Here is a 24522-nt window from a genome sequence, read left to right on the forward strand (position 1 = left end):
AAACGTCTTCAAAGAAAAACCAGACAGTCCAGTTGCCTCTTGGGGGGGGGGGGGGGGGAGAAGAACCTTTGGGAGTCCAGCCCTAAAACAGCATGCAAAAAAAAAAAAAAAAAAATCCAGGTGAGGGACGGACAAAGACTTTCCGCGCCCTCCTCGGCCACCAAAATGCAGGCCGGGAAGAGGACGCAGCCGAGCCGAGCCGATCCTCCTTTGGCGCAGAAAGGCGTCACTTCCTCCCTTCTCAGGAAGAGCGACGGGGCCGCCCATAATCCCCGACGAACTTTGTTATGTTTTCTTGAGGGAGGAAGGCCCACGAGGAGCCGAGGGGCGGGGCGGCGTGAGGAGAAAAAGGGAAGCGGCAGACGGCGCCGGGGCCTCTCGCGGCTGCGATGGGCGCGAGGGACGTTGCGGAGGCACCGGCGGCGGCGCTGCTGAACAGGCGCCGAGGTCGCTGCTCCTCAGCCTGTCCGGCTGATCGCTGAGCAGCCGCCGCGCCTCCTCGCAGGGAGAGCGGGTGGGGGGAAGGGATGGCCGAGGCGACCGGCGAGTCCCCGGCGGCTGCCCTACGGGAGAAAGTGGCTGCGCTGGAAGCGGAGTTGAGCGCCTGCCGGAGCCGGCTTGAGCGGGAAAAGAAGCGGCGCCTCCAAGCCCAGGCCTGCTCGGCCAAGTTACGGAAGCAGGTGAGGCGCTCTGGCGGGAGCTCTCGGGGAGGCCCCGCGGCTCTTGCGCCTTTCCACTCCGGCCGGCTTCTCGGGGACAGGCAGTCGCTCTGCTGAGGCTGCGCAGCCGGGAGTCGGTTGTTTGTCGCCTCTGTTGAAGGGAGGAGGTCCTCTTTGATTCACTGCCGGGCCTTGGATAGAGACAGGAGGCAACCCTGCGCCTCAGCTACCTCTACTTCAGTTTCCCTGCCAGGGAGCAGAGTCTGGAAAAGATGTTGGCCTTGACTTGAACCGTCCTGGTCCAGCTTTCCCTAAGATTTCCCTCCTTAGATCCTGGCTTAGCATCTGCCGTTCTTCTCTCAACATAGCAGCTGCCCTGTATTTATTTATTTCTGGCTTGCAGTTGGCCTGTTGACTCATTAAATACCATCATCACATCGTTTTTTGACTGTTGGGGACTACATCCATCCCCTCCACACACACACACACATTATGATCTATTCCTAATACTTGTATTCCAGAGGAAGGTAGGCTTAGACATAAGTTCTCTCAAATGATTCAGAAGGTAGTTAAGGACTCTCGGGAGTTTCAGAGCCACGGAACATTACGAATCTATTAAAAAGAGAGAAAAGCAAGCCAACGTGATGGATAAAAGATGAATTAGGTGGCACAATCCATTTACAGGCAGTGTTTGACTTTGTTCATTGACCATTTGAAATTATGCTGCTGCTGTAAAAAAATGACTTGCAACCGGTCCTTGCACTTATGGCTACTGCAGCATCTCTGTGTGATCAAAAGTCAGGCTTGTGGCAAGCCCACATTTACATTTGCAAAAGTCCTGGTGTCCTAGGTCAAGTGATCACCTTTATTGACCTTCTGGGGGACTTACGATAAGCAAATTCAATAGGGAGAAGCTGAATTTGCTTAATGGCTGCGGTGAATCACTTAATGACTGCAGCAAAAATGGCCATAAATTCAGGCATAGTTCACTTAACTATCACAATACTTAACGATGGACATTTCAGTCCTAATTGCAGTTATAAATTGAGGATTAGCTATACAGCTAATGGCATGCTAGAAGATGATTAGACTGGCAGGCATGACCATATCTTACAAGATTTTGTTTTGGGCTCAGTTTTTTTTATTTCCCCCTCCCCTTAATTAAAGAGAATAGACACAAAAAGCAAAAGCAAAAAAGAAGCAACCAACAATAAAAATATATACACTATAACATATATATGCACACAAAGTTTCAATAAAGTTTGACTATTATTTTCAATACATAATCCACGTCTGTAAGCAACTCTTTCATATATTGCAAGTAACATTTGAACTATGCACCATAAGTGTACCTTTCCAGTGATGAAGGACAACCCTGTTACTGTTAAGCAGAGCATGGAAAATCCATTTTGGTTGTTCAGTGGTCAATTTCTAAGTGCTAGTAATTCAAAAGAATGTAGTTATCTGAAAGTATTAAATTTTGTCTGGCAGTCAAATTAACATGCATGTCCAGCAACACTTTTTTTCCTTTCTAAACAAAGGAGGGCCTGATCTATTTGAAATAATATTTTTTGGTTGAATAAGTCATACTAATCTATGTTGTGGGTTTAATTTTTAACTGCTTGTTTTATTTTATAGGTTGAAAAACTTTGTAAAGTCAGCAATAGTGAAAGAAATGATAGGACAACATCTACTGTAGAAGTGCAAACTGAAGACTCTGCTGCATGGTTATATGCAGGTAATAAGAAATAATGGAAATCCTATGAAAATACAAAATAAGGGGCCCTTGTTGCTCTGAGCTTGGTTTGTTTTCTAACATTGTTTGTTAGCGCTGATGATGTTACCTAGTTTGGATAATGGAACGTCTGCAAAAAAACAACCAAGCTCAGAGAGCAACAAGGACCTCTTGTTTGAACCCTGAACTACAAATATTCTCCTTTATTAGATTCAAAATAAACTTGTGGCTATTAGATACATGCCTGTTGTTTTTTTCTTGCTGATAAAGTACTTTGTCCTAACCGATACAAAATGCTCCAAGTTGCATTGTAAGTCTACATTTATTATTAAAACTTTGTTATGAAATTATTTAGACAATAGCTGCCAGTGCAACCTAAAAATAGTAATATTTAAATAATTACTTCCCTTTATAGACACAAATACATTATTTGAAAATAAAAAAGGGTGGTGGGAAAGAGAAGGTAGAAGGAAGTTTAATGTAGCAGTGTTTAAAATTACAGTTCATATCATGACCAGCTATAATGACAAAAGTTCAATCAAATAACTAGATATGATACAATTTGAGTCAATCAAAATCAACCCTGCCTTTTTCAAGTATCTATTTGGTTATATAAATTCATTATTAATCCCTGTGCTATCTTTGGGTTTAATATTTTGTCCAACAGTAAAGATTCATAATGACAATATACTTTAAAACTAAAAAATAAATGGGTAACAAATCTAACATTCCTGTTTGCTTATCCCTAGCTTCTACCTCTCCAGAGAAGCTATCAAAATCAGTTGCTATCAAAATAGTTAAGGCTATTCCCCGAGGCAAATCCACTGAGGAAAAATATGCTTTTAAGTGTTCACAATGATTGGAATGTCTTATAGTTTTCTTGTGTATCTTTGAATTACCACATTTTTCACTCCGTAAGATGCTCCAGACCATAAGACGCACCTAGCTTTAAAGGAGGAAAACAAGAAAAAAAATCTGCCTCTGCTCTGAGCCCCAGCACGTGGCTCATCAGAGCTCCTCTGCGTTGTGCCCACCACCGGTTACCTGAGCAACGGCTGGATCCTGGCCTCCCGTAGCCCCGCCGATCAGTGAGCTGGCTGACCAGAAATGCTGCCATTGTTGCCTCCTCCGTGCCATTGCTGCCTCCTCCGGGGAACGCTGGAGTCTTCACTGCTGAGCAGCTGAGTGGTTGGATCGGCCTTCTGGAATACTGTCAATCAGCTGTTCCAGGTGGCGGGGATCGCTGTTTGCCGCCAGCACTGTTTGCTGGCGATAGGTGGCAGCAGCGATAGGCACCAGCGATCCCCACCGCCTAGAACAGCTGATCAACGGTATTCTGGGAGGCCAATACAACCACCGATCAGCTGCTCAGTGGCGAAGGCTCCAGCATTCCCTGGTGGCAGTGGCAGCAATATGCGGCGGCGGCAGACCATTCGTCGCTGCTGCCTGTTGCCGCCGACACCTCCCCTCGCCCACTGCCGTGCCCTGGTTTCGCTCCATAAGACGTACAGACATTTCCACCCACTTTTGGGAGGAAAATATGGTACTCTAGAAGTGTCAATAGTCTCAATATTACACAGAGCCCTAGCATAGGCAGATTAACAACACTTCATATTTTTTGCATGCTTTGATGCTATTTATTTATATGATGTGTATCCATAGCTGTCTGTCTGTCTATCTTGTCTTAATGAAACTAAAAAGATTTCCAAGCAGGTTTACAAATACCAAATTGCTGTACATTATTATTTTGTGATAAATAATGCAGTAGAAATTAAACTGAGAACTAAAAGCCACCTTCTTAAAAGTCAATAAAATCTTTGGTATTTAAATTGTGATGGACTTTAATGCATGAACACTAGGAAATAGGTTTTATATATATCAATAAAATGAATATTGTCTCGTATGTAAAATAGTTTTTCTAATTCTTCACTCTGATTTTTAACAGATTATTACTATCCTCATAATTATTACAACTGTTCTGAATTATCCAGTGCACCAGTGCAGCCAAATAACGATAATGAAATATTGAACTCAAATTGTACAGATCATTTACAATTAGACAATCATTTAGAAGTTAAAGACAGACAGCAGGATGAGCTTGAGGAACAGGGCAACATAATAAATAATGTGCAGGTAAGATTGCTTATTTGTCAAATTTATATATTTTTTTCATCCAAAAATTGTTTGTGGCATATTTCATTGTTCATTTCATTTTTCTAACATCTTTTAAATTAGTTTTTGTTTAGAAATGCTGGAAGTTCACTAATAAACAACAATGTACTAAAAGGATACTAAGATTAATTACCGGGTCAACAATTAATTATATATGTCATTATACTGTCTATTGGTGCTTGAGGCATTATTTTGAATTTTCTACATGAAATGTAGATAATGATGCATGAAAGAAGAAACATGTTTCTCTAAATAAACTTAAAATTCTTAATTGTAGCTGTATATTATTGTACAGTAGCTGTGTATTATTGATAAAGCACATGCCGCTAAGTGCTACTTTACGTTTTAGCAACTTCCCTCCATATTGATCATTCTTGATATAATCTTAAAATAGCCTTATAGTCTATTTTAATTGTGGAAGGATTGTGTCTGCATAGGCAATGCTTTGTAGTGAAGAGATGAAATAATATTTTTTAAAATTCTATTTTTAGTGACTACAGTAATAACATCAGTGCATTTCACGAACAGATGGAGTTAATTTTAGCAACAGTCACTACTTTCTGTTCTTTTGGAAATTAGCAGAAAACTATGAATAAAACTATTTGGGAATCTGCCACTGAATTTTATTTGCATGATTCTGGAGACTTTTAAGAATTACTAAAAGAAAAGTTTGGAGTAATTTAAAAATACTTTATTCTGTATCAAGATCATTCTGAATCAAGATCACATGAAGTGTTAATACCACTTTATAATGCCTTGATAAGGCCACACTTTGAATACTGCATCTAGTTTTGGTCACCACAATGTAAAAAAGATGTTGAGACTCTAGAAAGAGTGCAGAGAAGAGCAACAAAGATGATTAGGGGACTGGAGGCTAAAACACATAAAGAACGGTTGCTGGAACTGGGTATGTCTAGTTTGATGAAAAGAAGGACCAGGAGTGACATGATAGCAGTGTTCCAATATCTCAGGTGCTGCCAGAAAGGAGAGGGAGTCAAGCTATTCTCCAAAGCACCTGAGGGCAGGACAAGAAGCAATGGGTGGAAACTAACCAAGGAGAGAAGCAACTTAGAACTAAGGAGAAATTTCCTGAGAGTTAGAACAATTAATCAGTGGAACAACTTGCCTGCAGAAGTTGTGAATGCTCCAACGCTGGAAATTTTTAAGAGGAGATTGGATAACCACTTGTCTGAAGTGGTGTAGGGTTTCCTGCCTAAGCCGGAGGTTGGGCTAGAAGATCTTCAAGGTCCTTTCTAACTCTGTTATTCTGTACAATAAACATACCTTTTTTACAGTGTACTTTTCTACAAAGTTTGTACAATTCTTTTGTTAGTATGATTTTTTTAAATATTTTATATGGAAAATTTTTCTTTTTAAAAATATAAGAAGCAATTCATACATTACTGTATTATGTTAGAGATTCACACACAAATAATTTATAATAAAAAAATGGGATTGGTTGCTTTTATAAACTAATACATTTAACAGATAATATTTTCGAATGAACATATGGAATGAAATCTTATCACACAGAATGAAATCTAAACTTAGTTTGGGATTTGGTGAATCCTTTATAAAGTTACTATAAAATAAAGTTTGCAAAATAAAAATTGCAATATTCCTACATATCATAATTTATTATGTCATATTGTATTTCTTAATCCTAGAAATCAAAAGATGTTTCATTAACAGAAGGCACATTAGCAGAAAGTCTGAGAGCTGCTGCAGAAGCTGCTGTTTCACAAACAGGATTTACATATGATGAAAATACTGGATTATATTATGACCATAGCACTGGATTCTATTATAATTCGGTAAAGTTTTTTTACATTGAAGTTTTCATTGTTTACCTAAAGTATGTTCTTGTGAGTAAATTTTAACCATTAGAATCTGTTAGCAAATCATCATGTTGTTTGTTTGAAAGTAATCAGCAGTTCTATTTAACAAATGGGTTGACTAAAAACAGGGCTTGTGTATCTCAAACTGGTTTGTGTAAAGGAAGGATTGTAAAAGTAATATGAGAAAATATATACAGGATGACATGCCTCTGAAATTTGTTTCAGCAGATACCAGAGAATATTTTCAAGGGCATCTACAAATGCATAGTTCATGAACTGTCCCCCCTTAAAGTAGCATGTTGGAATGCTTTGAATTACAGAGGGCAGAGGGGCATTGAAATTACAGTAGGGTGACCCAATTAATATTCATATTCAGAGATCAGTGATGCAATCAGAAGAAGAGTTTAATGTAACGGTATCAATTAAACATTCTTAAACATATATTTTAGGACTAACCTAACAATGACAAAATAAGGTACTGATTTTTATCATCAATTTTATAATTAATTGGGAGGACACACTCTGGACTTGGTTTTTATCTCTGGTCAGTGGCGGAGTGGTCTGGATATAGGGGATATAGTTATTGAACCCCTGTCATGGTCGGACCATTCTCTCCTGAGACTGGACCTTTTGACCGCTGCACCCCACTGCAGGGAGGCGGAACCGACCAGGTGGTTCCGCCCCAGGCGCCTGATGGATCCTGATAGGTTCCAGAGGGAGCTTGGGCCAGTTCCTGAAACTCTGGCTCACGACTCGGCTGAAGATCTGGTGGCTGCCTGGGATAGGACAGCCGCCGGTGCTCTGGACCGAGTCGTGCCTTTGCGGCCTCTGACCCGACGCCGAACCTGCCCGGCCCCTTGGTTCTCCGAGGAGCTGAGGGAGATGAAGCGCCGGAAAAGACGCCTAGAGAGTGGTTGGAGGGCTAGTCGCTCCGAATCCGACCGAACACTAGTTAGGTCTCATATTAAGACCTATCTAGTGGCGATAAAAGCGGCAAAGCGTAACCACTTTTCCGCTCTTATTGCATCGGCAGATAACCGCCCAGCCGCCTTGTTTAGGGTGACCCGCTCCCTCCTATATCAGGGAGCGCGGGAAGACCCCCTGCAAGGTCTCGCAAAATCACTATAACGAGATCAACGGCCCCAGGCCTGCCCAAGAGCCAGGTCTTCACCGCTTTCCAGAAGGCCAATAGGGTGGGGGCGGTCCGGACTTCAGGAGGTAATTGGTTCCAGAGAAATATATAATAAGAAATACATTCAAAGAAAAATATATAGTAAATGGGGGGGGGGGGGAGAAAATAGGAATGAAGAAAAAGCATTAGAAAAAATATTTTTTCTATCTACTTTTTTTTTTGTCTCTTCCTTTCCTCTTCACATTTTTTTCCTTGAATGACACAGTCAATGTAAACAAAAGTACAAAAAACTGCAAGAAGGATGGTATTATACTTAACAGTTACACATTTGGTGCCAGCAATTCCATATCAATTCGGTCTCAGAGGCCTTCTAAAATTCCCAACTTTTTACAAGCTTCCAAAAATGGATGATAGTAGAAACTATCCTTAGGGGGCAACCTGTTCCAGGTATTCACTTGGGTAAGGGAGACAGAATCTGTCTGAGATAAATGATTTTGTAGATATTTGAACTACAAAAGGCTTTATTTATGAAAACTAGTACTTTGAATTCTGCTATGAAATCTGTTGATATAGGTAGTGAAATTACTATATGATATACAGTAATTGTTTACATATAATCTTAAAGAACAGTCTTGTTTAAAGTGAATTACAGTAATTCATACAGGAGAAGACAAAATGGCACAAGTGATATCTGTTACACAAACAGAAGTAGGAATGTTGCCATTACTTTCTGGAATTAAAGTTATGTCAAGGACTACATTCAACATTACATAGATGGGTTTTTGCAGATATACCAAGACTTATTTTATGCCTCCCTCTCCACCACTCATTATATACAGTATACAGAACTTGTTCCAGAGTGTCCACAATTGTCCAGAAAGGAATTGGGATGATATATACAGTAAGGGAAAGCAGAAGAGTTGTTTGAATCAAATGACATCATTTTTAAAATCAATTGCTTTTAGGGATTATATCTCTTGCAAAGTATTTTTATCAAATGTATTGTCAAATGTTGTTATAGTATGTATCTGTCAAAGTACCTAGTAACATGTATAAAATACCAGATGTAAAGATATGATGCATATTTAACTTTATTAAAGGAAAATCAGCTGTATTATGATCCAACCACTGGAATTTATTATTACTGTGATGTTGAAAGTGGCCGATATCAGTTCCACTCTCGAGTGGATCTACAGTCTTATGGAACTGAAACACTTCAGAGCAGCAAAGACAGAAAAAGCAAAAAGAAACGAAAAGATGCAGAATGCTCTAGGACAAATGAGCACAAGGTATTTACTTAACAAATGATTTTTAGTTCGTAAAAAGGCAGCTTGTGGTGCATTAGTAGTAATAATCAAATAATAATTAAATGCAGTAAAATAATATGCCCCCTTGGTAACATTTATTGATCTCTTGTGTATTGATCTCTTGTGTAAGCAATTATGTTGATCACTCACTCACACAGGCATGCATGCTCTGACCGAAATTACAGACACTTGTGCTCAGCAGGCCTAAATCTGCATGTTTAGTAAATCCTATTGAATTCTGTGACTCTCTTTGCTAAGTGAGTACGTGTAAATTGCTGTTATGTTCAGACTAGATGTTTATACCCATTTATTTTTTTGGGTGTGTGTGAAAATTGGGACCTTCCTTTAGTTGAACTGGATCAGTAGAAACCTTCCTTCTGAACTGAAAGCATAAGAAATCCTATGCTTACTATATAATAAGATCCAATGAATTCAGTGGCTCTTACTCCCAGGTGCGGTACTATGTACTTAATTGAATTTGGCCTCCACAGGTAATAATTTGAGAGGGGGGAGGTCTTCCCTTCAGGAAAAATATGGTGATTATAATTTGAAATACAGAGCAGTTATGGCAACAATTATTGTATATTTGATGTCACAGTAAAGCATAATTTGTGGCTTTTTTTCTGATTATCTCAAGGCCAATTGGAACTGACAAAGAAGTTTCCTTTTGGAATACTGAGTTGGATTATGCCCCCCAATAAGCCGTACTTCCCAATAAAATTATTTTGATTATTTAAAAAAATGTATACTGATGATTGGAAGGAAATTTGATTTATTTGCTTTTTTGCCTTTAGTTAGATTAAGGCAGGTGTCAGGGTTCCAAGTAACACCCCCTAATGAATTTAGGTGTAAGTCATCAGAAATTATCTGTTCTTACAGATAATTTTAAAAATACACTTATGGGCTCTATATGTGTTACACTTTGTCCTAAATTATGCATGAAGTTGCTTCTCCTGCTTTGAGGTAAGTAATTTTTTGGCCTTAACAATAAGTAAAATGAGTGGTAGATAAAACAAGGAGCTTAAATTGCTTATGGCTTCATTGTAAGAATTTGTATCCTTAAAAGTGAATATAAAATAAGTTAGCAGCAGCTCAACAGCACTGAAACAGGCACAAATTCTTTCCTTTGGGAATTATAGATCCTGGATTTTGGATGCATTTTATGTTAGCCCATCTGAGGTACCTTGGTTGAAAACAATTGACAAAATGCAGCATGTTGTCCAGTTAAAGATTATGGGAATAAGAGTTTTAATAGTATATGGATAGATAACCAGAAAAGTAACAAAGAATTAACAAAACAATGGTTGACAGTCTTTCTCCCATAAAAAAACTATCCTAACAATTCTATCCAGAATATAATAAACTCACTTCTGTAAAAGAAAAAATTGGTCTTGTCCTTCTCTTTTGTCAAGTAATTCAGTTGGAGCTATATGTTTTTTCCTAAGAAGAGAAATTAAAAGTTATTTTTGAGAAGACAAAGTCTAACTATTTTTCCTAGGTTTATTGACAGAATTTGGAAATGATGCTTAGTTGGCCAGCTGTTTATTCTAACAGACTACTGAACTAAAGGAAAATGTAGGAAATGCATTAGGGGCAAAAGGCTAGGAGGAAAGTGACATCCCCAAGTGCAAGGCACAATTTGTTTAAAAAAAAAAAAGTGTTGAGAGTAGTAAGGGAATGCAACCATTGTATTTTGCCATAATTGTAAAAGCGATCAGTTATTTCTCATTATCCTGCTATATACTGTCTGTATGTGTACACACAAACACACACACACTAATTTTAAAACTTAACTACATTCCTTTTTCTATAAATCTTCAGAATCTGAACACAGAGGAGCAAAAATCATCTAGCAATCTGAATTGCATTTTTGCCCCTAATGAACCAAGTTCTCCAGGAGAGGAAGAATGTCCAGATGTGAAAAAGGCTAAAGTGGATATTGATACTAGAAACACTCAACAGACTAAGGAATCAGTTACTGCCAACGGAAGTAGTATAAACACAGAGTTTACTGCTAGTACAGAAGACAGTAAAACAGATACAGAAAGTGAGCCAGAAGAAGGTGAAATCACAGACACCGAACAGGAGGAATATAGCAGTGAAAATGAAGCGACAAGTGAAGAAACTGTAAATTCAGAAGATGTGGACAGTGAAGGTGAAGGTTTTTATGAAGGATATTTAGGAATAATATTTGCAGATTGGGAATGATAAAAAATAATTGTCAGAAAGTTGAAATATACACATTTGAATGCAAAACTGTCAAAATCAGGTTCTTCAGTGAAGTATATAACCCAATATCTTGCTTATGAATATTGCAGTTAAGTATGATCTATAATTAGAAAAATATATCAGGTAAAAACTTACTGTGCACATTGTTGTTTATACTGATAGAAAAAAGTAAACGGACTTGAAAACACATGTTCAGAAAAACTATTTTTACATGTGGATATAAGATGCTTATTGATATCAATTAGTTATTAAGATGGTAATTCTCTTTAAAAAATATTTAAAGTTCACAAAATGTTCAATAACATTTAGTCTACTGCTGAGAAAAAGTATCACTTCTGCTTTGTTCCAGACTGCTCCAGAAAAATAGACAACCGAGGTATTCCTCAATTTACAATCACAATTGAGCCCAAAATTTCTGTGCAAAACACTTGTGAATTTTGACCCATTGTATGGCCTTTACTGCTGTAGTTGTCAAGTGAATCACTGTTGTTAAGTTAGTAACATGGTTGTTAAGTGAATCTGGCTTCCCCATTGATTTTGCTATCAGAATGTTGCAAAAGATGATCACATGATCCTAAGACACTGCAACCATCATAAATATGAGTCAGTTGCCAAGCGTCTGAATTTTGCTTTGGTTACTCTAAGATTATTTTAACTGTAGTAATGCTATATTTTTTCCCATATATGCATGTAACCAAGGTAGGGTTACCTTGATATGCATGTAACCAAGATCAAGGGTTACCTTGATTAACATTGATCTTTAATGGCTACACCTTGAGAAAATAAGTTTGCCAATTTTTCACTTGTAGATATGGTTGCATTATTCATACTTTAATTTTTACATAGTTTTTGCACATTTTATATATTGCTTCCAGATATATAATGGCTGAAAATCAAATGTGCTTTCTAATTCTCTTCGGGAGATGCAGATTGCATAATACAGGAAAGTTTGTCTTTCTTAGCCTGATATTGATTTATTTATTTAGATGAAGACAAGATCTGGCCACCTTGTATCAGAGTGATCGTAATTAGGTCACCAGTACTGCAGATGGGGTCTCTGTATATCATCACAGCTGTGAAACCTGCCACAATTGGAAGGTACCACACAATTGTTAATGTCTAGATTTCCTCATTAATTCCATCCTGTTTATTCATATTTGTAATATTTTTAATGATCATCTTTAATTAAGACTTCATTTTGAATTCATCTTGTATAAGTATTGATTATAATGAATGTACTGATTTACCATTTTTAAAACAAGTAAATTAGATTTTTTTTTCATTACATACACAAAAACAGATGCATGTATATGTAACTATATATGTAGGAAGAGCACTGAAGAGATACAGGTGAAGAAAGATGTCCTCAAGTTATGTCCACATTTCTCCTTTTTTCTTTCCTTATTGCTACTTAGGTAGAGACTTCTATCCTTGCATTAAAGGCATTTGCATCCATTGGGGGTTGGGATTTTTTCTTCTTTTTTGTAAATTCCACTTTTTCTCTTAGTTTATCATCTCATTATAAGGCATTTTGATGGACTCTTGAATCTGGTCTGCTGGATATGAGAAAACCAGCATTTTGTGTGTGTGTGTAGGTGACTATCTGAACCCTGCTCCTTTCTAATAATAATCCCTTCTAAATTGACTGATGTCTCTGGATAATATTGGCAATAACTGTGTCCTAATGGGCATTTCTAGCAATACTGGAGGAAATTACTATTTAATTCAATTTACACTAGGGCTTTGTAGAAAGTTATGAAAATAACTAGATTCAAATGCTCCGCAGTGAAGTGGGGAAATAAAAAAGAATCAATTTCGGGCAACCTTTAGAGGGCTTGTCTAAGCCCATTTTGATGGAACCAGGATATACTGTTCATTATTTAACCAAATAAAAAAGTACTAAAAGATCAGCATTCAACTTTTCTAATATGAAAGGTACTATTTTACTAAAAATAATTTTAGCCTCAAAATTCAAAGAGTTGTGTGTCTAGTGTTCTTACAGCTTTCAAAAGGTAATTCTTAAAAAGTGTGCCTCTGGTAACCCAAAGGCTTCCATCAGGCAATTAAAGGAATGCTGACCTAATCACTATGAGGGATTCTGCCAGTGAACTCAAGTCTGCCATGGACTGCTGAGGCTAGTCTTGTTTCTGAGTGAATTTGTGTGCCATGTATCCCCAGACTTTAACAATTACTAATTTTTACAGAGAGAAAGGGATGGAACATACTCTGCAGATTCCAGAGGCCTCGGTCAGCAAGGTAGTTTATTCTTTAAGGATTTTTATGGAATTGTAAAGATGATTACAGTAGAAAAAATTGATTTATTACATTTTAAATGCTTTACAATATTTATGTACTTGCTATCAAAATATTTGATTTTTCTGTTAGTTCCACGTGGAAGTATACTTTGATCATGAATTGCAAAGTTATGTTCTTGTGGACCAAGGCAGTCAGAATGGCACTGTGGTTAATGGAAACCAAATTCTTCAGGTGAGTATAACAATGAGACCTGTTCTTGGCTGATTTTGTTGACCCCTGCCTTTGCCCAGCACTTCAAATGGCCACTTCTCTATCCTTTCTGCTCAGCTGTGACACTGCTAAATGCAAGTTTTTGCTGTGTCACATGCCACACTCCCTGTACCTTTCTCTCTGAAGTAATGGTCCCAGGCTCTTTTATTAGCATTTAATTTTCTGCTTTCTAGTTCTTGTGTTAATTTATTTACAGCCTAAAACAAAAAGTGAGCCCCATGTTCTGGAACACGGTGATGAAGTGAAGATTGGAGAAACTGTACTATCTTTTCATATACATCCTGGTAGTGAAACTTGTGATGGATGTGAACCAGGACAAGTCAGAGCTCATCTTCGCCTTGATAAGAAAAATGAATCTTCTAGTAAGTAATGAAATATTAAAGTTAACTTCTAAGGAAAAGTTTAAACAAAATATTATATTGAAAATAATATTGTATAGTTAAGTTTAACATAGCTCACCAAAAAAAATCAGTAAGTAAATTGAGTAAAATCAGTAAGTCAACCTCAAAAACTCTTAGACATAGATATGTGGATCATCCAAAGTTAGGAAACATTCAAGATCTTTTTATGAGGCAATATATTATAAAACCCAGATAGGATAGAAAGAGAATAATAGAAAGTTGAAGTCATGAAGCTTGCATGGTTAGAGTCTTAAGATAAAAAAGAAAATGAGTTTATTTAATAAATTAGATTTATAAGATGTATACTTTTCAGACCACTGAAAATGCTGATGTTTAACATTTACTGAGATTTGCTGAAAATTCTTAATATTTAAAAAAGCAGATGGATCTTTTCAATACTGAAACTTTTTGTGTTTTTAATGCACAAAAATATTCAACCTAATGGTGTTTGTCTAATGATGTACGTTAATGGTCTTAGCCATATTAAGCAGCCTGAATTCAAGAACTGAAAGTTTTCAAACTTAATTTTTTCATCTCTGTTTTAAGTTAGAGTCTCAAATTCTCTCTCAATTCAGGATGCAGAATATATAGACATATATTTATACCTTTTAGTCAATTGACAGCTCTTATGCTATATCTGATCTCATCCTAGCTATATTAGAGGAAAACACAGTTCTTTGCCTCCTTTCTAATTGGATTAACCAGTCTCAGTGCTCAGTTTAGCATAAGATTAACTTCACAGATAGCTCAAGACAATATTTATTTCTGCATTCGGGGGGAGGGCTACATTTTTGTGGGGGTGACTAAGAACCACAACAATCTGGGTAATTATGCAGAATGTTATGGGTAGGACTGGATTTTGGAATTTTACATATGTGTTTTTTCCAAGTGATAAGCCAGTGGTAGAGAACCTTTTTGGCATTGAGTGCCGAAATGGGAGTGTACGTGCACGCGTGCCAGAAACCGGAAGAGCAGCAACCCAGTGCACATGCACATGCCGCGCAGCTGCTCTTCCGGTTTACGACGCATACCAGCCATCTAGTCTTCCAGTTTATGGCGTGCATGTGTGCACTATCACCAACTGGCTGGTGGGCTTGCGCGTGCCAGAAACCGGAAGATCATCTTCCCGGCATGCACACCGGCCAGCTGCTCTTCTGGTTTCCGGCGCTCCCGCATGTAAGAAGTCCAGCTGGCTGGCACGCCAGAACCCGGAAGAGCAACGGGCAATGGCTCTGCGTGCCACTTCCAGCATGTATGCCATAGGTTTACCATCACGGTGATAGGCTGCTTCTTAATATTAGTCCTATTCTCAGACATACTTTATATTTTGTATGATGATGAAAATTGGCTAGAAATAATGTCTCTGCTTACTGCTGAATTTTGATACCATGATTTCTGTTGTTCTGGGAATTGCAAAAAAAGTGTACAGGAGTTCATCTACCAGTCTACCCAACGAAGTAGTTACTACACAGTAATACAAGTACAAGAATTTAGATAATCAATAGTCTGTATAATGAGGTTATTACTCCTTTATTACCATCTTCAGTTATAAGTGAAGCTAAAAAGTATCAAGTGTTAGAAGCTAAAAAGTATAGTGTTAGATAGGATACTGCTGTCCTGTGTACATAGTCATCTGACAATTAAAAGAATATGCACTTGTATCCTGTTCATCTCAAAGCAATTGAACATAAAAACTTAGTCTTTCATCGGCAGAAATAAATTAATTCAGAAATAGTAAATAACTTAAGCTCCTTCACAGGTTTATAATGGAAGGGGAAGATTGTGTTAGTTGAATTTGGAAGCGTTTTTAAAGCTAGCTAATTTCATTAGGGCTTAAACCTTTGTGAGCAATAGTTTATTGGATGCATAGAATAGTTTGTTCTTATAGGACTTTAAATACAGTGAGTGTTTTTAGCAAATAACAAATGTTCTTATCCTTTTCCATTTGCTAATTGATAAGGTACTCAACCTCTTCCTCTCAGTCTCTACAATTAAAACCATGCCCATTCTAAACATCTGAGAGTGAGCTCCTGCTTGCGAATGATCACGCATTAATGTTGGTTAGTCTTGAAGGTAGAGAACCTTGGTAGTACAGTGGTTTAAAGCACCCTGTTATTAACACAGCTGCCTGCAATTACTGCAGGTTCGAATCTTACCAGGCTCAAGGTTGACTCAGCCTTCCATCCTTTCTAAGGTAGGTTAAATGAGGATCCAGTTTGGGGGGCAATAAGCTGACTTCGTATAAATATACAAAAGTATGAAGGCTGTTGCTTAACACATTGTAAGCCACCCTGAGTCTCCGGAGAAGGGTGGCATATAAATCAAATTTAAAAAAAAAAAAAAAAAGGTACTATGAGGTAGATTGGTGTACGTCTAATGTGGCTAATTTGATTCCTATCTACATGCAGTAAGTTATTGGTTTTGTTACTTGATGAAATCCTTTGTATTTCAGTTGTTCCTGCATTGACAAAAGAAGAAAAGGAATTAGTTAGAAGAAAAGAATTAAAACAAATACGTGTAAAATATGGTTTACAGGTAGATTTATTTTTAAATGTATTCTTAATTGATAATGCATTTTGGAACTTTTTTTAAGCATTTGGACTCTAGTCTATTCCGATATTCCTCAATTATGATAGTTATCAAGGTCTGTAATACAGAATGAGATGTACTACAAATAAGAATCAGGATACCATACTGGATTGAAATGGTGGAGACATTAGCTCAAGTCCTTATTCAATCATGGAACGCATTTAGTAATTTTGAATTAGTCCTTCTCTCTCACCCAAGCTATTTTATGTGTCATGGGGATATACTGCCCTGCACTACCAAAGAAAAGGCAGGTATAAGTGCATGAATTATGCTCCATTTATGGATTATGTGAGCATTTAACACATATTTATAGGAGTGTTTTTTTGCCTGATTAGACCACAGGCAAAGGCTCTAACACCACCATTGTAAACATAATATTGCCTTTTAAAGGGGTTCATTTTTATAGTAACTTAAGAATGTAAAAGCAGACCTACTGGATAAAATCAAGAGACCCTTCTAATCCAACACCTAGCTCCTATTGCAGGTAATGAGCTCCTTGTCAAAAACCCACAAATAACTGGGTTTTTGACAACTATGTGGGTGTACAGGTTGTTTTTGACTTAACAATTCATTTAGAGACCGTTGGAAGTTACAACAGCATTGAAAAAAGTGACATGGCTGGTTTTCACACTTATGACTAAAGCAGCATGGTCACATGATCAGAATTTGGACGCTTGACAACTGGCATGTATTTATGACTTACACTGTTCCAGGGTGTCATGTGATTGCCATTTCTAACCTTCCCAGCTGGCTTCTGACAAGCAAAATCTGTCAAACTATTTACTAAGATTGTATTACTATTATTCTTCTCATCCTTCCTATTACCTATCTCCTCCCACTTATGACTATAACCATGTTGCTTGTATTTTTACAATTTATATTGTTCTGTTTGTTTCCAATATGATTTGATTGCTTATTAGTAACCTATGACTATCACTAAGTATTGTATCTTAATGATTCTTGATGAATGTATTTTTTTTCTTTTCCTTTTATGTACACTGAGAGCACATGCACCGAAGACAAATTCCGTGTGTGTCCAATCACACTTGGCCAATAAAAAATTCTGTTCTGTTCTGTTCTATTCTATTTATTATGCATACTTTATGAGCCTGTACTATTTTCTATCTCTCCTAGTCATTTCTTTCTAAATTAAAAGAATATTAATAACTCAGTCTGTTTTTTAAGATCTTTCAAGCCCCATTATTTTTACTGCACTTTCCTGTAGCAATATATATATATAACTAAGATTTTAAAAGTACACTTAATTTATGAGATTTATTTTTGTTTTTTAAAGAATACAGAATATGAAGTTGATAAGGTTATGAAAAATCCGAATTACAAAGACAGAGCAGGAAAGCGCCGTGAAACAGTTGGAAGTGAAGGGAACTTTTATAAAGATGATGCTCCAGCCTCTATACATGTGTAAGTTGGTTGGTTTCTTTTATTTTCATAATTAGAAGGTGTTGCACTAATATACAATACTGCATAGATTCAATTTTCTTAAAAAAATTAAAATAATTTGGCACATTACAAATATTGATTAAAATAAGTCAAAACAACCAATGTTGCAATCACAGCGAAGATTAAAATACATTAAAATTATGGTAAGAGACAAGCACTTTAAATTGGGTTTGATAAGAATTTGACATCTGCATTAATTGGAAGTCAGGATTGGTATAATATGATCAGAATAGACACTGCAAAATATCATAGTTATATGAAGCGTTCTTGATGCTCTCTGAGCTGAGTTCTTTCCTTGTTTTTATTACCCAAATTAGGTAACATCATCAATACTGTAGGGAATGGGATTTGCTCTCATTCTATATTCTACTGGCTTGCCCTGTCCGTGTTGGTGGGAGTGCTCTTGGTTGAGCTGGTTACTGTTAGCTTGTTTGGCAGTTCCTTGATTGGGCTATTGCTTCTTGATTGCTACTTTAATGTTAATCTTGGTGTTAATCTCTGTTCATCTGGATGTAGATTGCTGGTGAGGTATTTTGGTCGTAGTTGTATGTTAGCTTTGGTACTCAGAGATATTTCCTTGCATAAGAAGGCATATTTTATATAAATATATTTTCAAAATAAGTATTAAAATATAACCCCAGTATCTTCCATTATTGAAAAATTTAAACAATTATTCCTCTTTTCCATATTTGCTGTTTTACTTTTGAAGGGAAATTAGTGAGAATAACAAAGGACACAAACTATTGGAGAAGATGGGATGGAAGAAAGGAGAAGGACTTGGAAAAAGTGGTGGTGGAATAAAAGATCCGGTAGGTTTTTTTTTTTTCAGTGAGCAATCCCATATAAATAATACCTTCTTAATTCTGTTTATCAAAAAAGAACCCTGTTAAAATAAGTAGAATTTAAGTATACTTGTGCCGTGCTGTAGGACGCACTTGTCTTGCAAACCTCTGCAGACTTACTATATGGATTTCTGAGCACACACAGATATTCCGTATACCAAAAAAGGTGGATATTATGAGTTGAAAAGGACCTTGGAGATTACTCCATCCAAACCCTTCCCAAGTGCAAGAAACCAGTACCATCACATCTGGAACAGCACATGGCCAACCTCCAGTAAAGGGCAGCTCATCATCTCATGAGGCAGCCTGTTCCATTGTTTAATTCTTACCCTTAAGACTTTTTTTTGGTGTCCAGTTAAATCTGCTTCCTTGTCATTTAAACCTGTTGGGGTTTTTTATGCTGTTTTCTGGAGGAGTCTGAATAATTCTGCCTTGCCTTCTATATGACAGTCCTTTACATACTTCAAGATAACAATCATGTATCATTTCAGGTTTTTCTTCTCCAATCAAAATGCAATCAACTGTTTGGCAGTTATTAGATATATAATCTGATTGATAAATCTATCATAATTAATTTTTGAATTACATAAAAAGTCATTACAGGTAGTCCTCACTTACTGACCACTTGCTCAGTGACCATTTGAAGTACAGCGGTGCTGCAAAAATAACTTTATGGCCAATTTAAGACTATTTACAACCCGCAGTCACATGATCACCATTATAGTCAGTATCCTGAACCGGACCTGTGGGTTTTTTCATTTTTTAGCTCCTTGCAGTGCAGAAAGAAAGGGACTGCAAGAGAGTAAGCAATTTATTCTTCTATCCTCTGAAAGCAAAGCAATCCCACCAGCAGCCTGGAGTTGAGAGCTACAGGTACACTAGGGAAATAGCTTACGGTACCCCCTTGAAATCCCTCTCCAATCTCTCCACTTCTACAAATGGGGGAAGTTCTGGGAAAGAATTGCCTTCAGAAAGTGCTTGCTTTCCCCCCATCCCCTCACATAATGGAGACATTGGAGAAGGGATTTAAAGAGTACTATTAGTTGTTTGTGTAGCAAGCCTGTGGCTCTCAGCCTAAGCTGCTGGCACCATTGCATTTTTTTTAATGTGTACAAGACAGTAAGCGGCCACTGTCCTTTCCAAAGGGCAGAGGAATGGGTGGGAAGCAAACAAAAGCTGAAAGTGTGAAACTGCCTAGTTTTGTCTCTTTCCAAACAGAAAACACAGTTGCAGTCATGTGATTTCCCATTTAGCCATCTGCTTTGCTTAACTGTGGAATTGCAGGTCCCAATTAAGGTTGTTAAGTAAGGATAGTTATAACCACTTAGGGCCTAATGCAAACTAGATTTTAGCCCCGAAGAACCTTGGGTGTATAATTCTCTAGTTACTTAGGGTTATCAGAGGCACATAATTTCTGCCATCACAATTCCCTTGGAGAAGAGCCTAAGATTTGCTGCTGCTTATTCAGGTTCTGCTAAGCCTCTATATCTGCCAACAAGAAGTTCAGAAATTCAGTTGGCCAATTCTGAGCAGGTCATGATTTATCCAGGCTGAAACTCTAATAAGCATTTTAATTGCTTCTGGTTTCATCTGGGAAAATTTTAAGGGTTTTACAAGCAAGTAGAATATGATGTCTTGCCCATCCTGTTCCCTGTGCTCATGTGCTCGGCTTATTTCCTTTCTGCTGCCACATGTACGTTCAGGTGCAAGATACCTGCTGCCCTCCACCCGTCTTCATGATCTCCCAGCACCCTCCTTCATCCGTGGCTACCAGTCTCCTGCCAGAGCCCACCTGTCCCTCCTCAGTTGTCTAGTGCCTTTCTTTCCCTTCTTTCCCTGTCACTGCTGTAGTGTACGGCACCCCCAACCTTACCCACTTGCTCTCCATCCCATCTTTTCATCACCTTATTCTCCATTACATGCACTTTACTGCTGCAGTATGCAAATATATTGATGGTTTTGCATTTTCTCCTCGGTTTCCCATACCAGAACAGCTCTGCTCAGAATGTTATGTTATGTTCAGGCACAGACCCAGAATGAATATTCTAGTTTCTGCCTGAACATAACACACGTGCTTTGGACAAGTATTGCTTGTTCCATGCATGCAACATTTTGTAATCCCTACTACTACAGTATTAAAATATTTGTGATTGGGAACTGACCATCCTGACAATGTAGTATGGATGAGCAAATCATTCCAATGAGATGCTTTTACAGTGTGCAGAAACAATAGCAAAGCATATATTCAATCATTAAAACAAAAGCTGCATTTTTTGTAAGGTTGGTGCAGCTATCTCCCATCAGCCTGCGAACAGCTGTAGTAAAGTAGCTGTGCATTTGTATACACGCAGAGGCATCTGTGTGAATCTTTTAAAATATATTATGTTTCAATAATTGAAAAGTTGACTTTATACATGATTGTTTGCTTTGCAAAATACCTCTTTCAAATGTTTTGCACAATCCTACACACAGGCATATGGCGTTGGAATAACTTGCCGTTTTTGACAAAATGCAAAGTTTTGTTTTAAAAGCAAAGGGTTCTAGGCACAGATGTCATATGAAATTGTATTTGCAAGGATATAGTTTCTGCACTGTAATATGTTTACTGGAACTGATAAAGCAAACAAATTCAAATTTCTCAGTGACCTTTTCATTTTTACTGCTTACTAACAAGCCTAAGAAACATGATATGCATGCATGATACGCATGGCTGTCTTGCTAACATGATATGCAACAGGGTTAAGAAATTAAGAAATCTGGTCTGAAACAGCAGTAAGACACAAGGATGATTAAATTTGGAAAAAGTCTTTCAAACTGTAAGAGCTTTTGTCAGAGGTAATAAGTTCAGTTTTTCAGATCTGATAATTTAGGAGGGAAACTGGGAATTAAATGTTAGTGTCTGAATGGTGGCTGCCAAACTCACATTAGGCTTAATTAAGTTGTCTAAGAAAATTGAAAAGTTTCCCATGTACAGTAGAACCTCTGGTCATGACCATAATTAGTTCCATAACTTTGGTCACAACTCGATTTAGTCATGACCCAAACCTAATTTTGGAAATTTGGTGCTTACAAAAAAATGGTGCAGAAAGGGAAATCAGCTGGGGGGGAGGGAGTGGGGGGAGGGTGAATTATTTGGGCGGAACCTGATTTGGTCATGGTCAGAAGCGTTTGTGACCAGAGGTTCTATAGTATGATAAAATTAAATGGTGAACTAGTAGTCTACTAGATTGAAACATACACTTGAAATTTGACATGGCATATTTACTTGTTTTGTTAAAACAAATTAGTCTTAAACACACTTGAATATACTGGAAATTTCTCGATTAATGTCTGATCTTGTAATATACTTGATAAAATCTAAGTGTACTATGGAGTGTGACTTCCCATCTTCCTCCCTCTCTCTCTGTAGCCTGAATATATTTTGAGAATGTAGCCAGAAGAACAAACTATATCAGAAGAACAAACTATATGTTATTATATTTTCCCATTGGCCATTTTGGGTGTCTTAGTGCCCCAAAAGACAGATGGACTTGTATATGCAAAGCATGAATACACACCAACAGTACCTTAATATTTTAGCAAAGTAATAAGATCATTATTTCCAGGTTCTGCACACAACAGTGTTTTTCCATGCCTAAAAACATAATTAAAATTATAGAATGCATATTTACTGAATTTAATTTATAAAAATTTAATGTTTAACAGATCAAACTTCAGTTACACAGAAAGCATGCAGGCTTAGGTGCAAGTATGCCTATTTCTGCTGAAGAGATTCAGATCATCAGTACCAAAAACAAAAGGAACTGGGAAAAAGCGAGAGAAAGATTTGCAGAAACGTTTCAGGATTCTAAAACTCCACAAAAATGCACCGAAGAAGCTAACCTGAATTAGAAGAGCACCAGAATTAAATTCATAATTTGTTAGCTTGTTTATGTAATTATGGTTTTTTTCCCTTAAAGGTGGAAATGTATTTGTTGTATATTAACTGCTATATACGCTCACTTAATTGTAAAGCACTGTCATTGTACATGTTGATTTATTTCTCTGACACCAATTTTAATCATAAGATGTGCATGGCCTTAAGTGGCCCAGTTCTTTTTGAAGAATTTTGGAAGCGAGTATGAGGGTAATTCAGGATTTTTTTTTATTCTACCACTTTGTTGAAATAATTAATTTCTGTCACTTTTTTGATTCCTCATGGATCTCAAAGGATTCTGTGGCCTGATGCAACAGAAACCAAGAAACAAGAGCCAAAAGAAAAGCAATACTGATGCATCTCACTTTCATAAAATGAAATCAATAGATTTTCTACCGTGTTTCCCCGAAAATAAGACAGCCTTATTTTCTTTTGACCCCCAAAATAAGGGTGTAGCCTTATTATCAGGGGGGTTCTTATTATTTGCAGGAGGTGGCGAGCATCGAACTGGATGTCCTGTCGCCGCCAGTGCCTCCCCTCCCTGTTCTTCGCGCCAGCCAAGCAGCTGGTGGTGCTGCCCTGGTGTGTCCCGCCTCCGTCTCGTGGCTTGTGCCTTGCATGCACGAACTGCAGCATCACTGCAAACTTCATCATACCGGCACAGCTGGTGTCCTGCAGCTCATGGCTGCACTGGTATGTCGAACCTCGCGGTAGTGCTGCTGTTCATGCATGCAACAGCACAACAAGTCTTGCAGAGCCCTGCTCCACGAGGCAGTGGCGGGACGAGTCTCACAAAGACTCATTTCTGGCAGGTGGGGCGGGTGAGAAGCAAGACGCGCATCTTACCTTTCCACCTCCATCACATTCCTTGCCGTTGTGTCCAGGGAAACACGTAAAAAAAAACCTTGCAAGTTCAATTAAACTTCTCAAACTCACTAGGTTTTTTTTATGTGTTTCCCTGGACATAACGGCAGGGAACGTGATGGAGCTGCCAGTCTCCGGTAAGATGCTTGTCTCACAGTGGGGTGCAATTTGGGGGTGGCAGGTGGGGCGGGCCACGAGTCTCGCCAGAGACTGGCAGCTCTGTCGCGTTTTGGCCAGTCTCTGCAGGGTCTTGCACGGTCAAGAAAAACTTCTCACGAATTGCTCATACTCGCAAGAAGTTTTTCTTTACTGTGCAAGGTGTTTCCCTGCACAGACCGGCCGAGAGATGCGATGGAGCTGCCAGTCTCCAGTAAGATGTGCATCTTGTGGCAGGGCGCAATTTGGAGGTGGCAGGTGGGGCGGGCCACAAGACATAAATCCCGGCTGGAAGTGGAGAAGAGACCAGTCGGGCCAGCCGCCTGCTGCCGTGTCTTCTGGCAGCCGGGGCAGAGAGGCAGCAAAGGGAGCTGCAGCCCCGCATGGAGCTGGAATCATAGAGTGGGAAGCGCACTCACAGAGCGGCCACTGCCAGAAGACTCTCCTGCCCCGGCTCCTGGAAGACTCAGCAGCAGGCGGCTGGCCTGACCAGTCTCTTACTTCTCAGTCTGTGAGTGGCACTCTGACTGGCCAGAGGGGGGGTTCTCCGCTGGGTGGGCACTACATGGCAAGAGGTACCAGGCGGCTGCTCTTGCGAGAGGGGTGGGAATTTGCAGGCAAGGGGGATGGATGGGAGGTGGGTAAGTGCCAACAACACTGGGGAGAGATAGAACAGAGAGGCAGTTCCCAATAAG

At 38.4% G+C, this 24522-nt stretch overlaps 1 protein-coding gene across 1 annotated transcript; it reads left to right on the forward strand.

The window, feature by feature from the left end:
- The first annotated feature begins 261 nt into the window (after window positions 1-261).
- Window positions 262-22870, forward strand: AGGF1 (angiogenic factor with G-patch and FHA domains 1). The gene is made up of 14 exons (XM_070938822.1): window positions 262-680; window positions 2298-2397; window positions 4340-4527; window positions 6234-6380; window positions 8637-8825; window positions 10665-10998; window positions 12059-12170; window positions 13277-13328; window positions 13458-13559; window positions 13795-13960; window positions 16452-16534; window positions 17883-18010; window positions 18759-18858; window positions 22597-22870. The coding sequence occupies exons 1-14, from the start codon at window positions 528-530 to the stop codon at window positions 22780-22782; spliced, it is 2040 nt and encodes a 679-aa protein (XP_070794923.1). The 5' UTR covers window positions 262-527; the 3' UTR covers window positions 22783-22870.
- The last annotated feature ends 1652 nt before the right edge of the window (window positions 22871-24522 follow it).

Source organism: Pituophis catenifer, unplaced genomic scaffold (genome assembly GCF_029215685.1).
Source record: "Pituophis catenifer annectens isolate HBS135680 unplaced genomic scaffold, rPitCat1.0.hap2 SCAF_2, whole genome shotgun sequence".
Lineage (NCBI taxonomy): Eukaryota > Metazoa > Chordata > Lepidosauria > Squamata > Colubridae > Pituophis > Pituophis catenifer.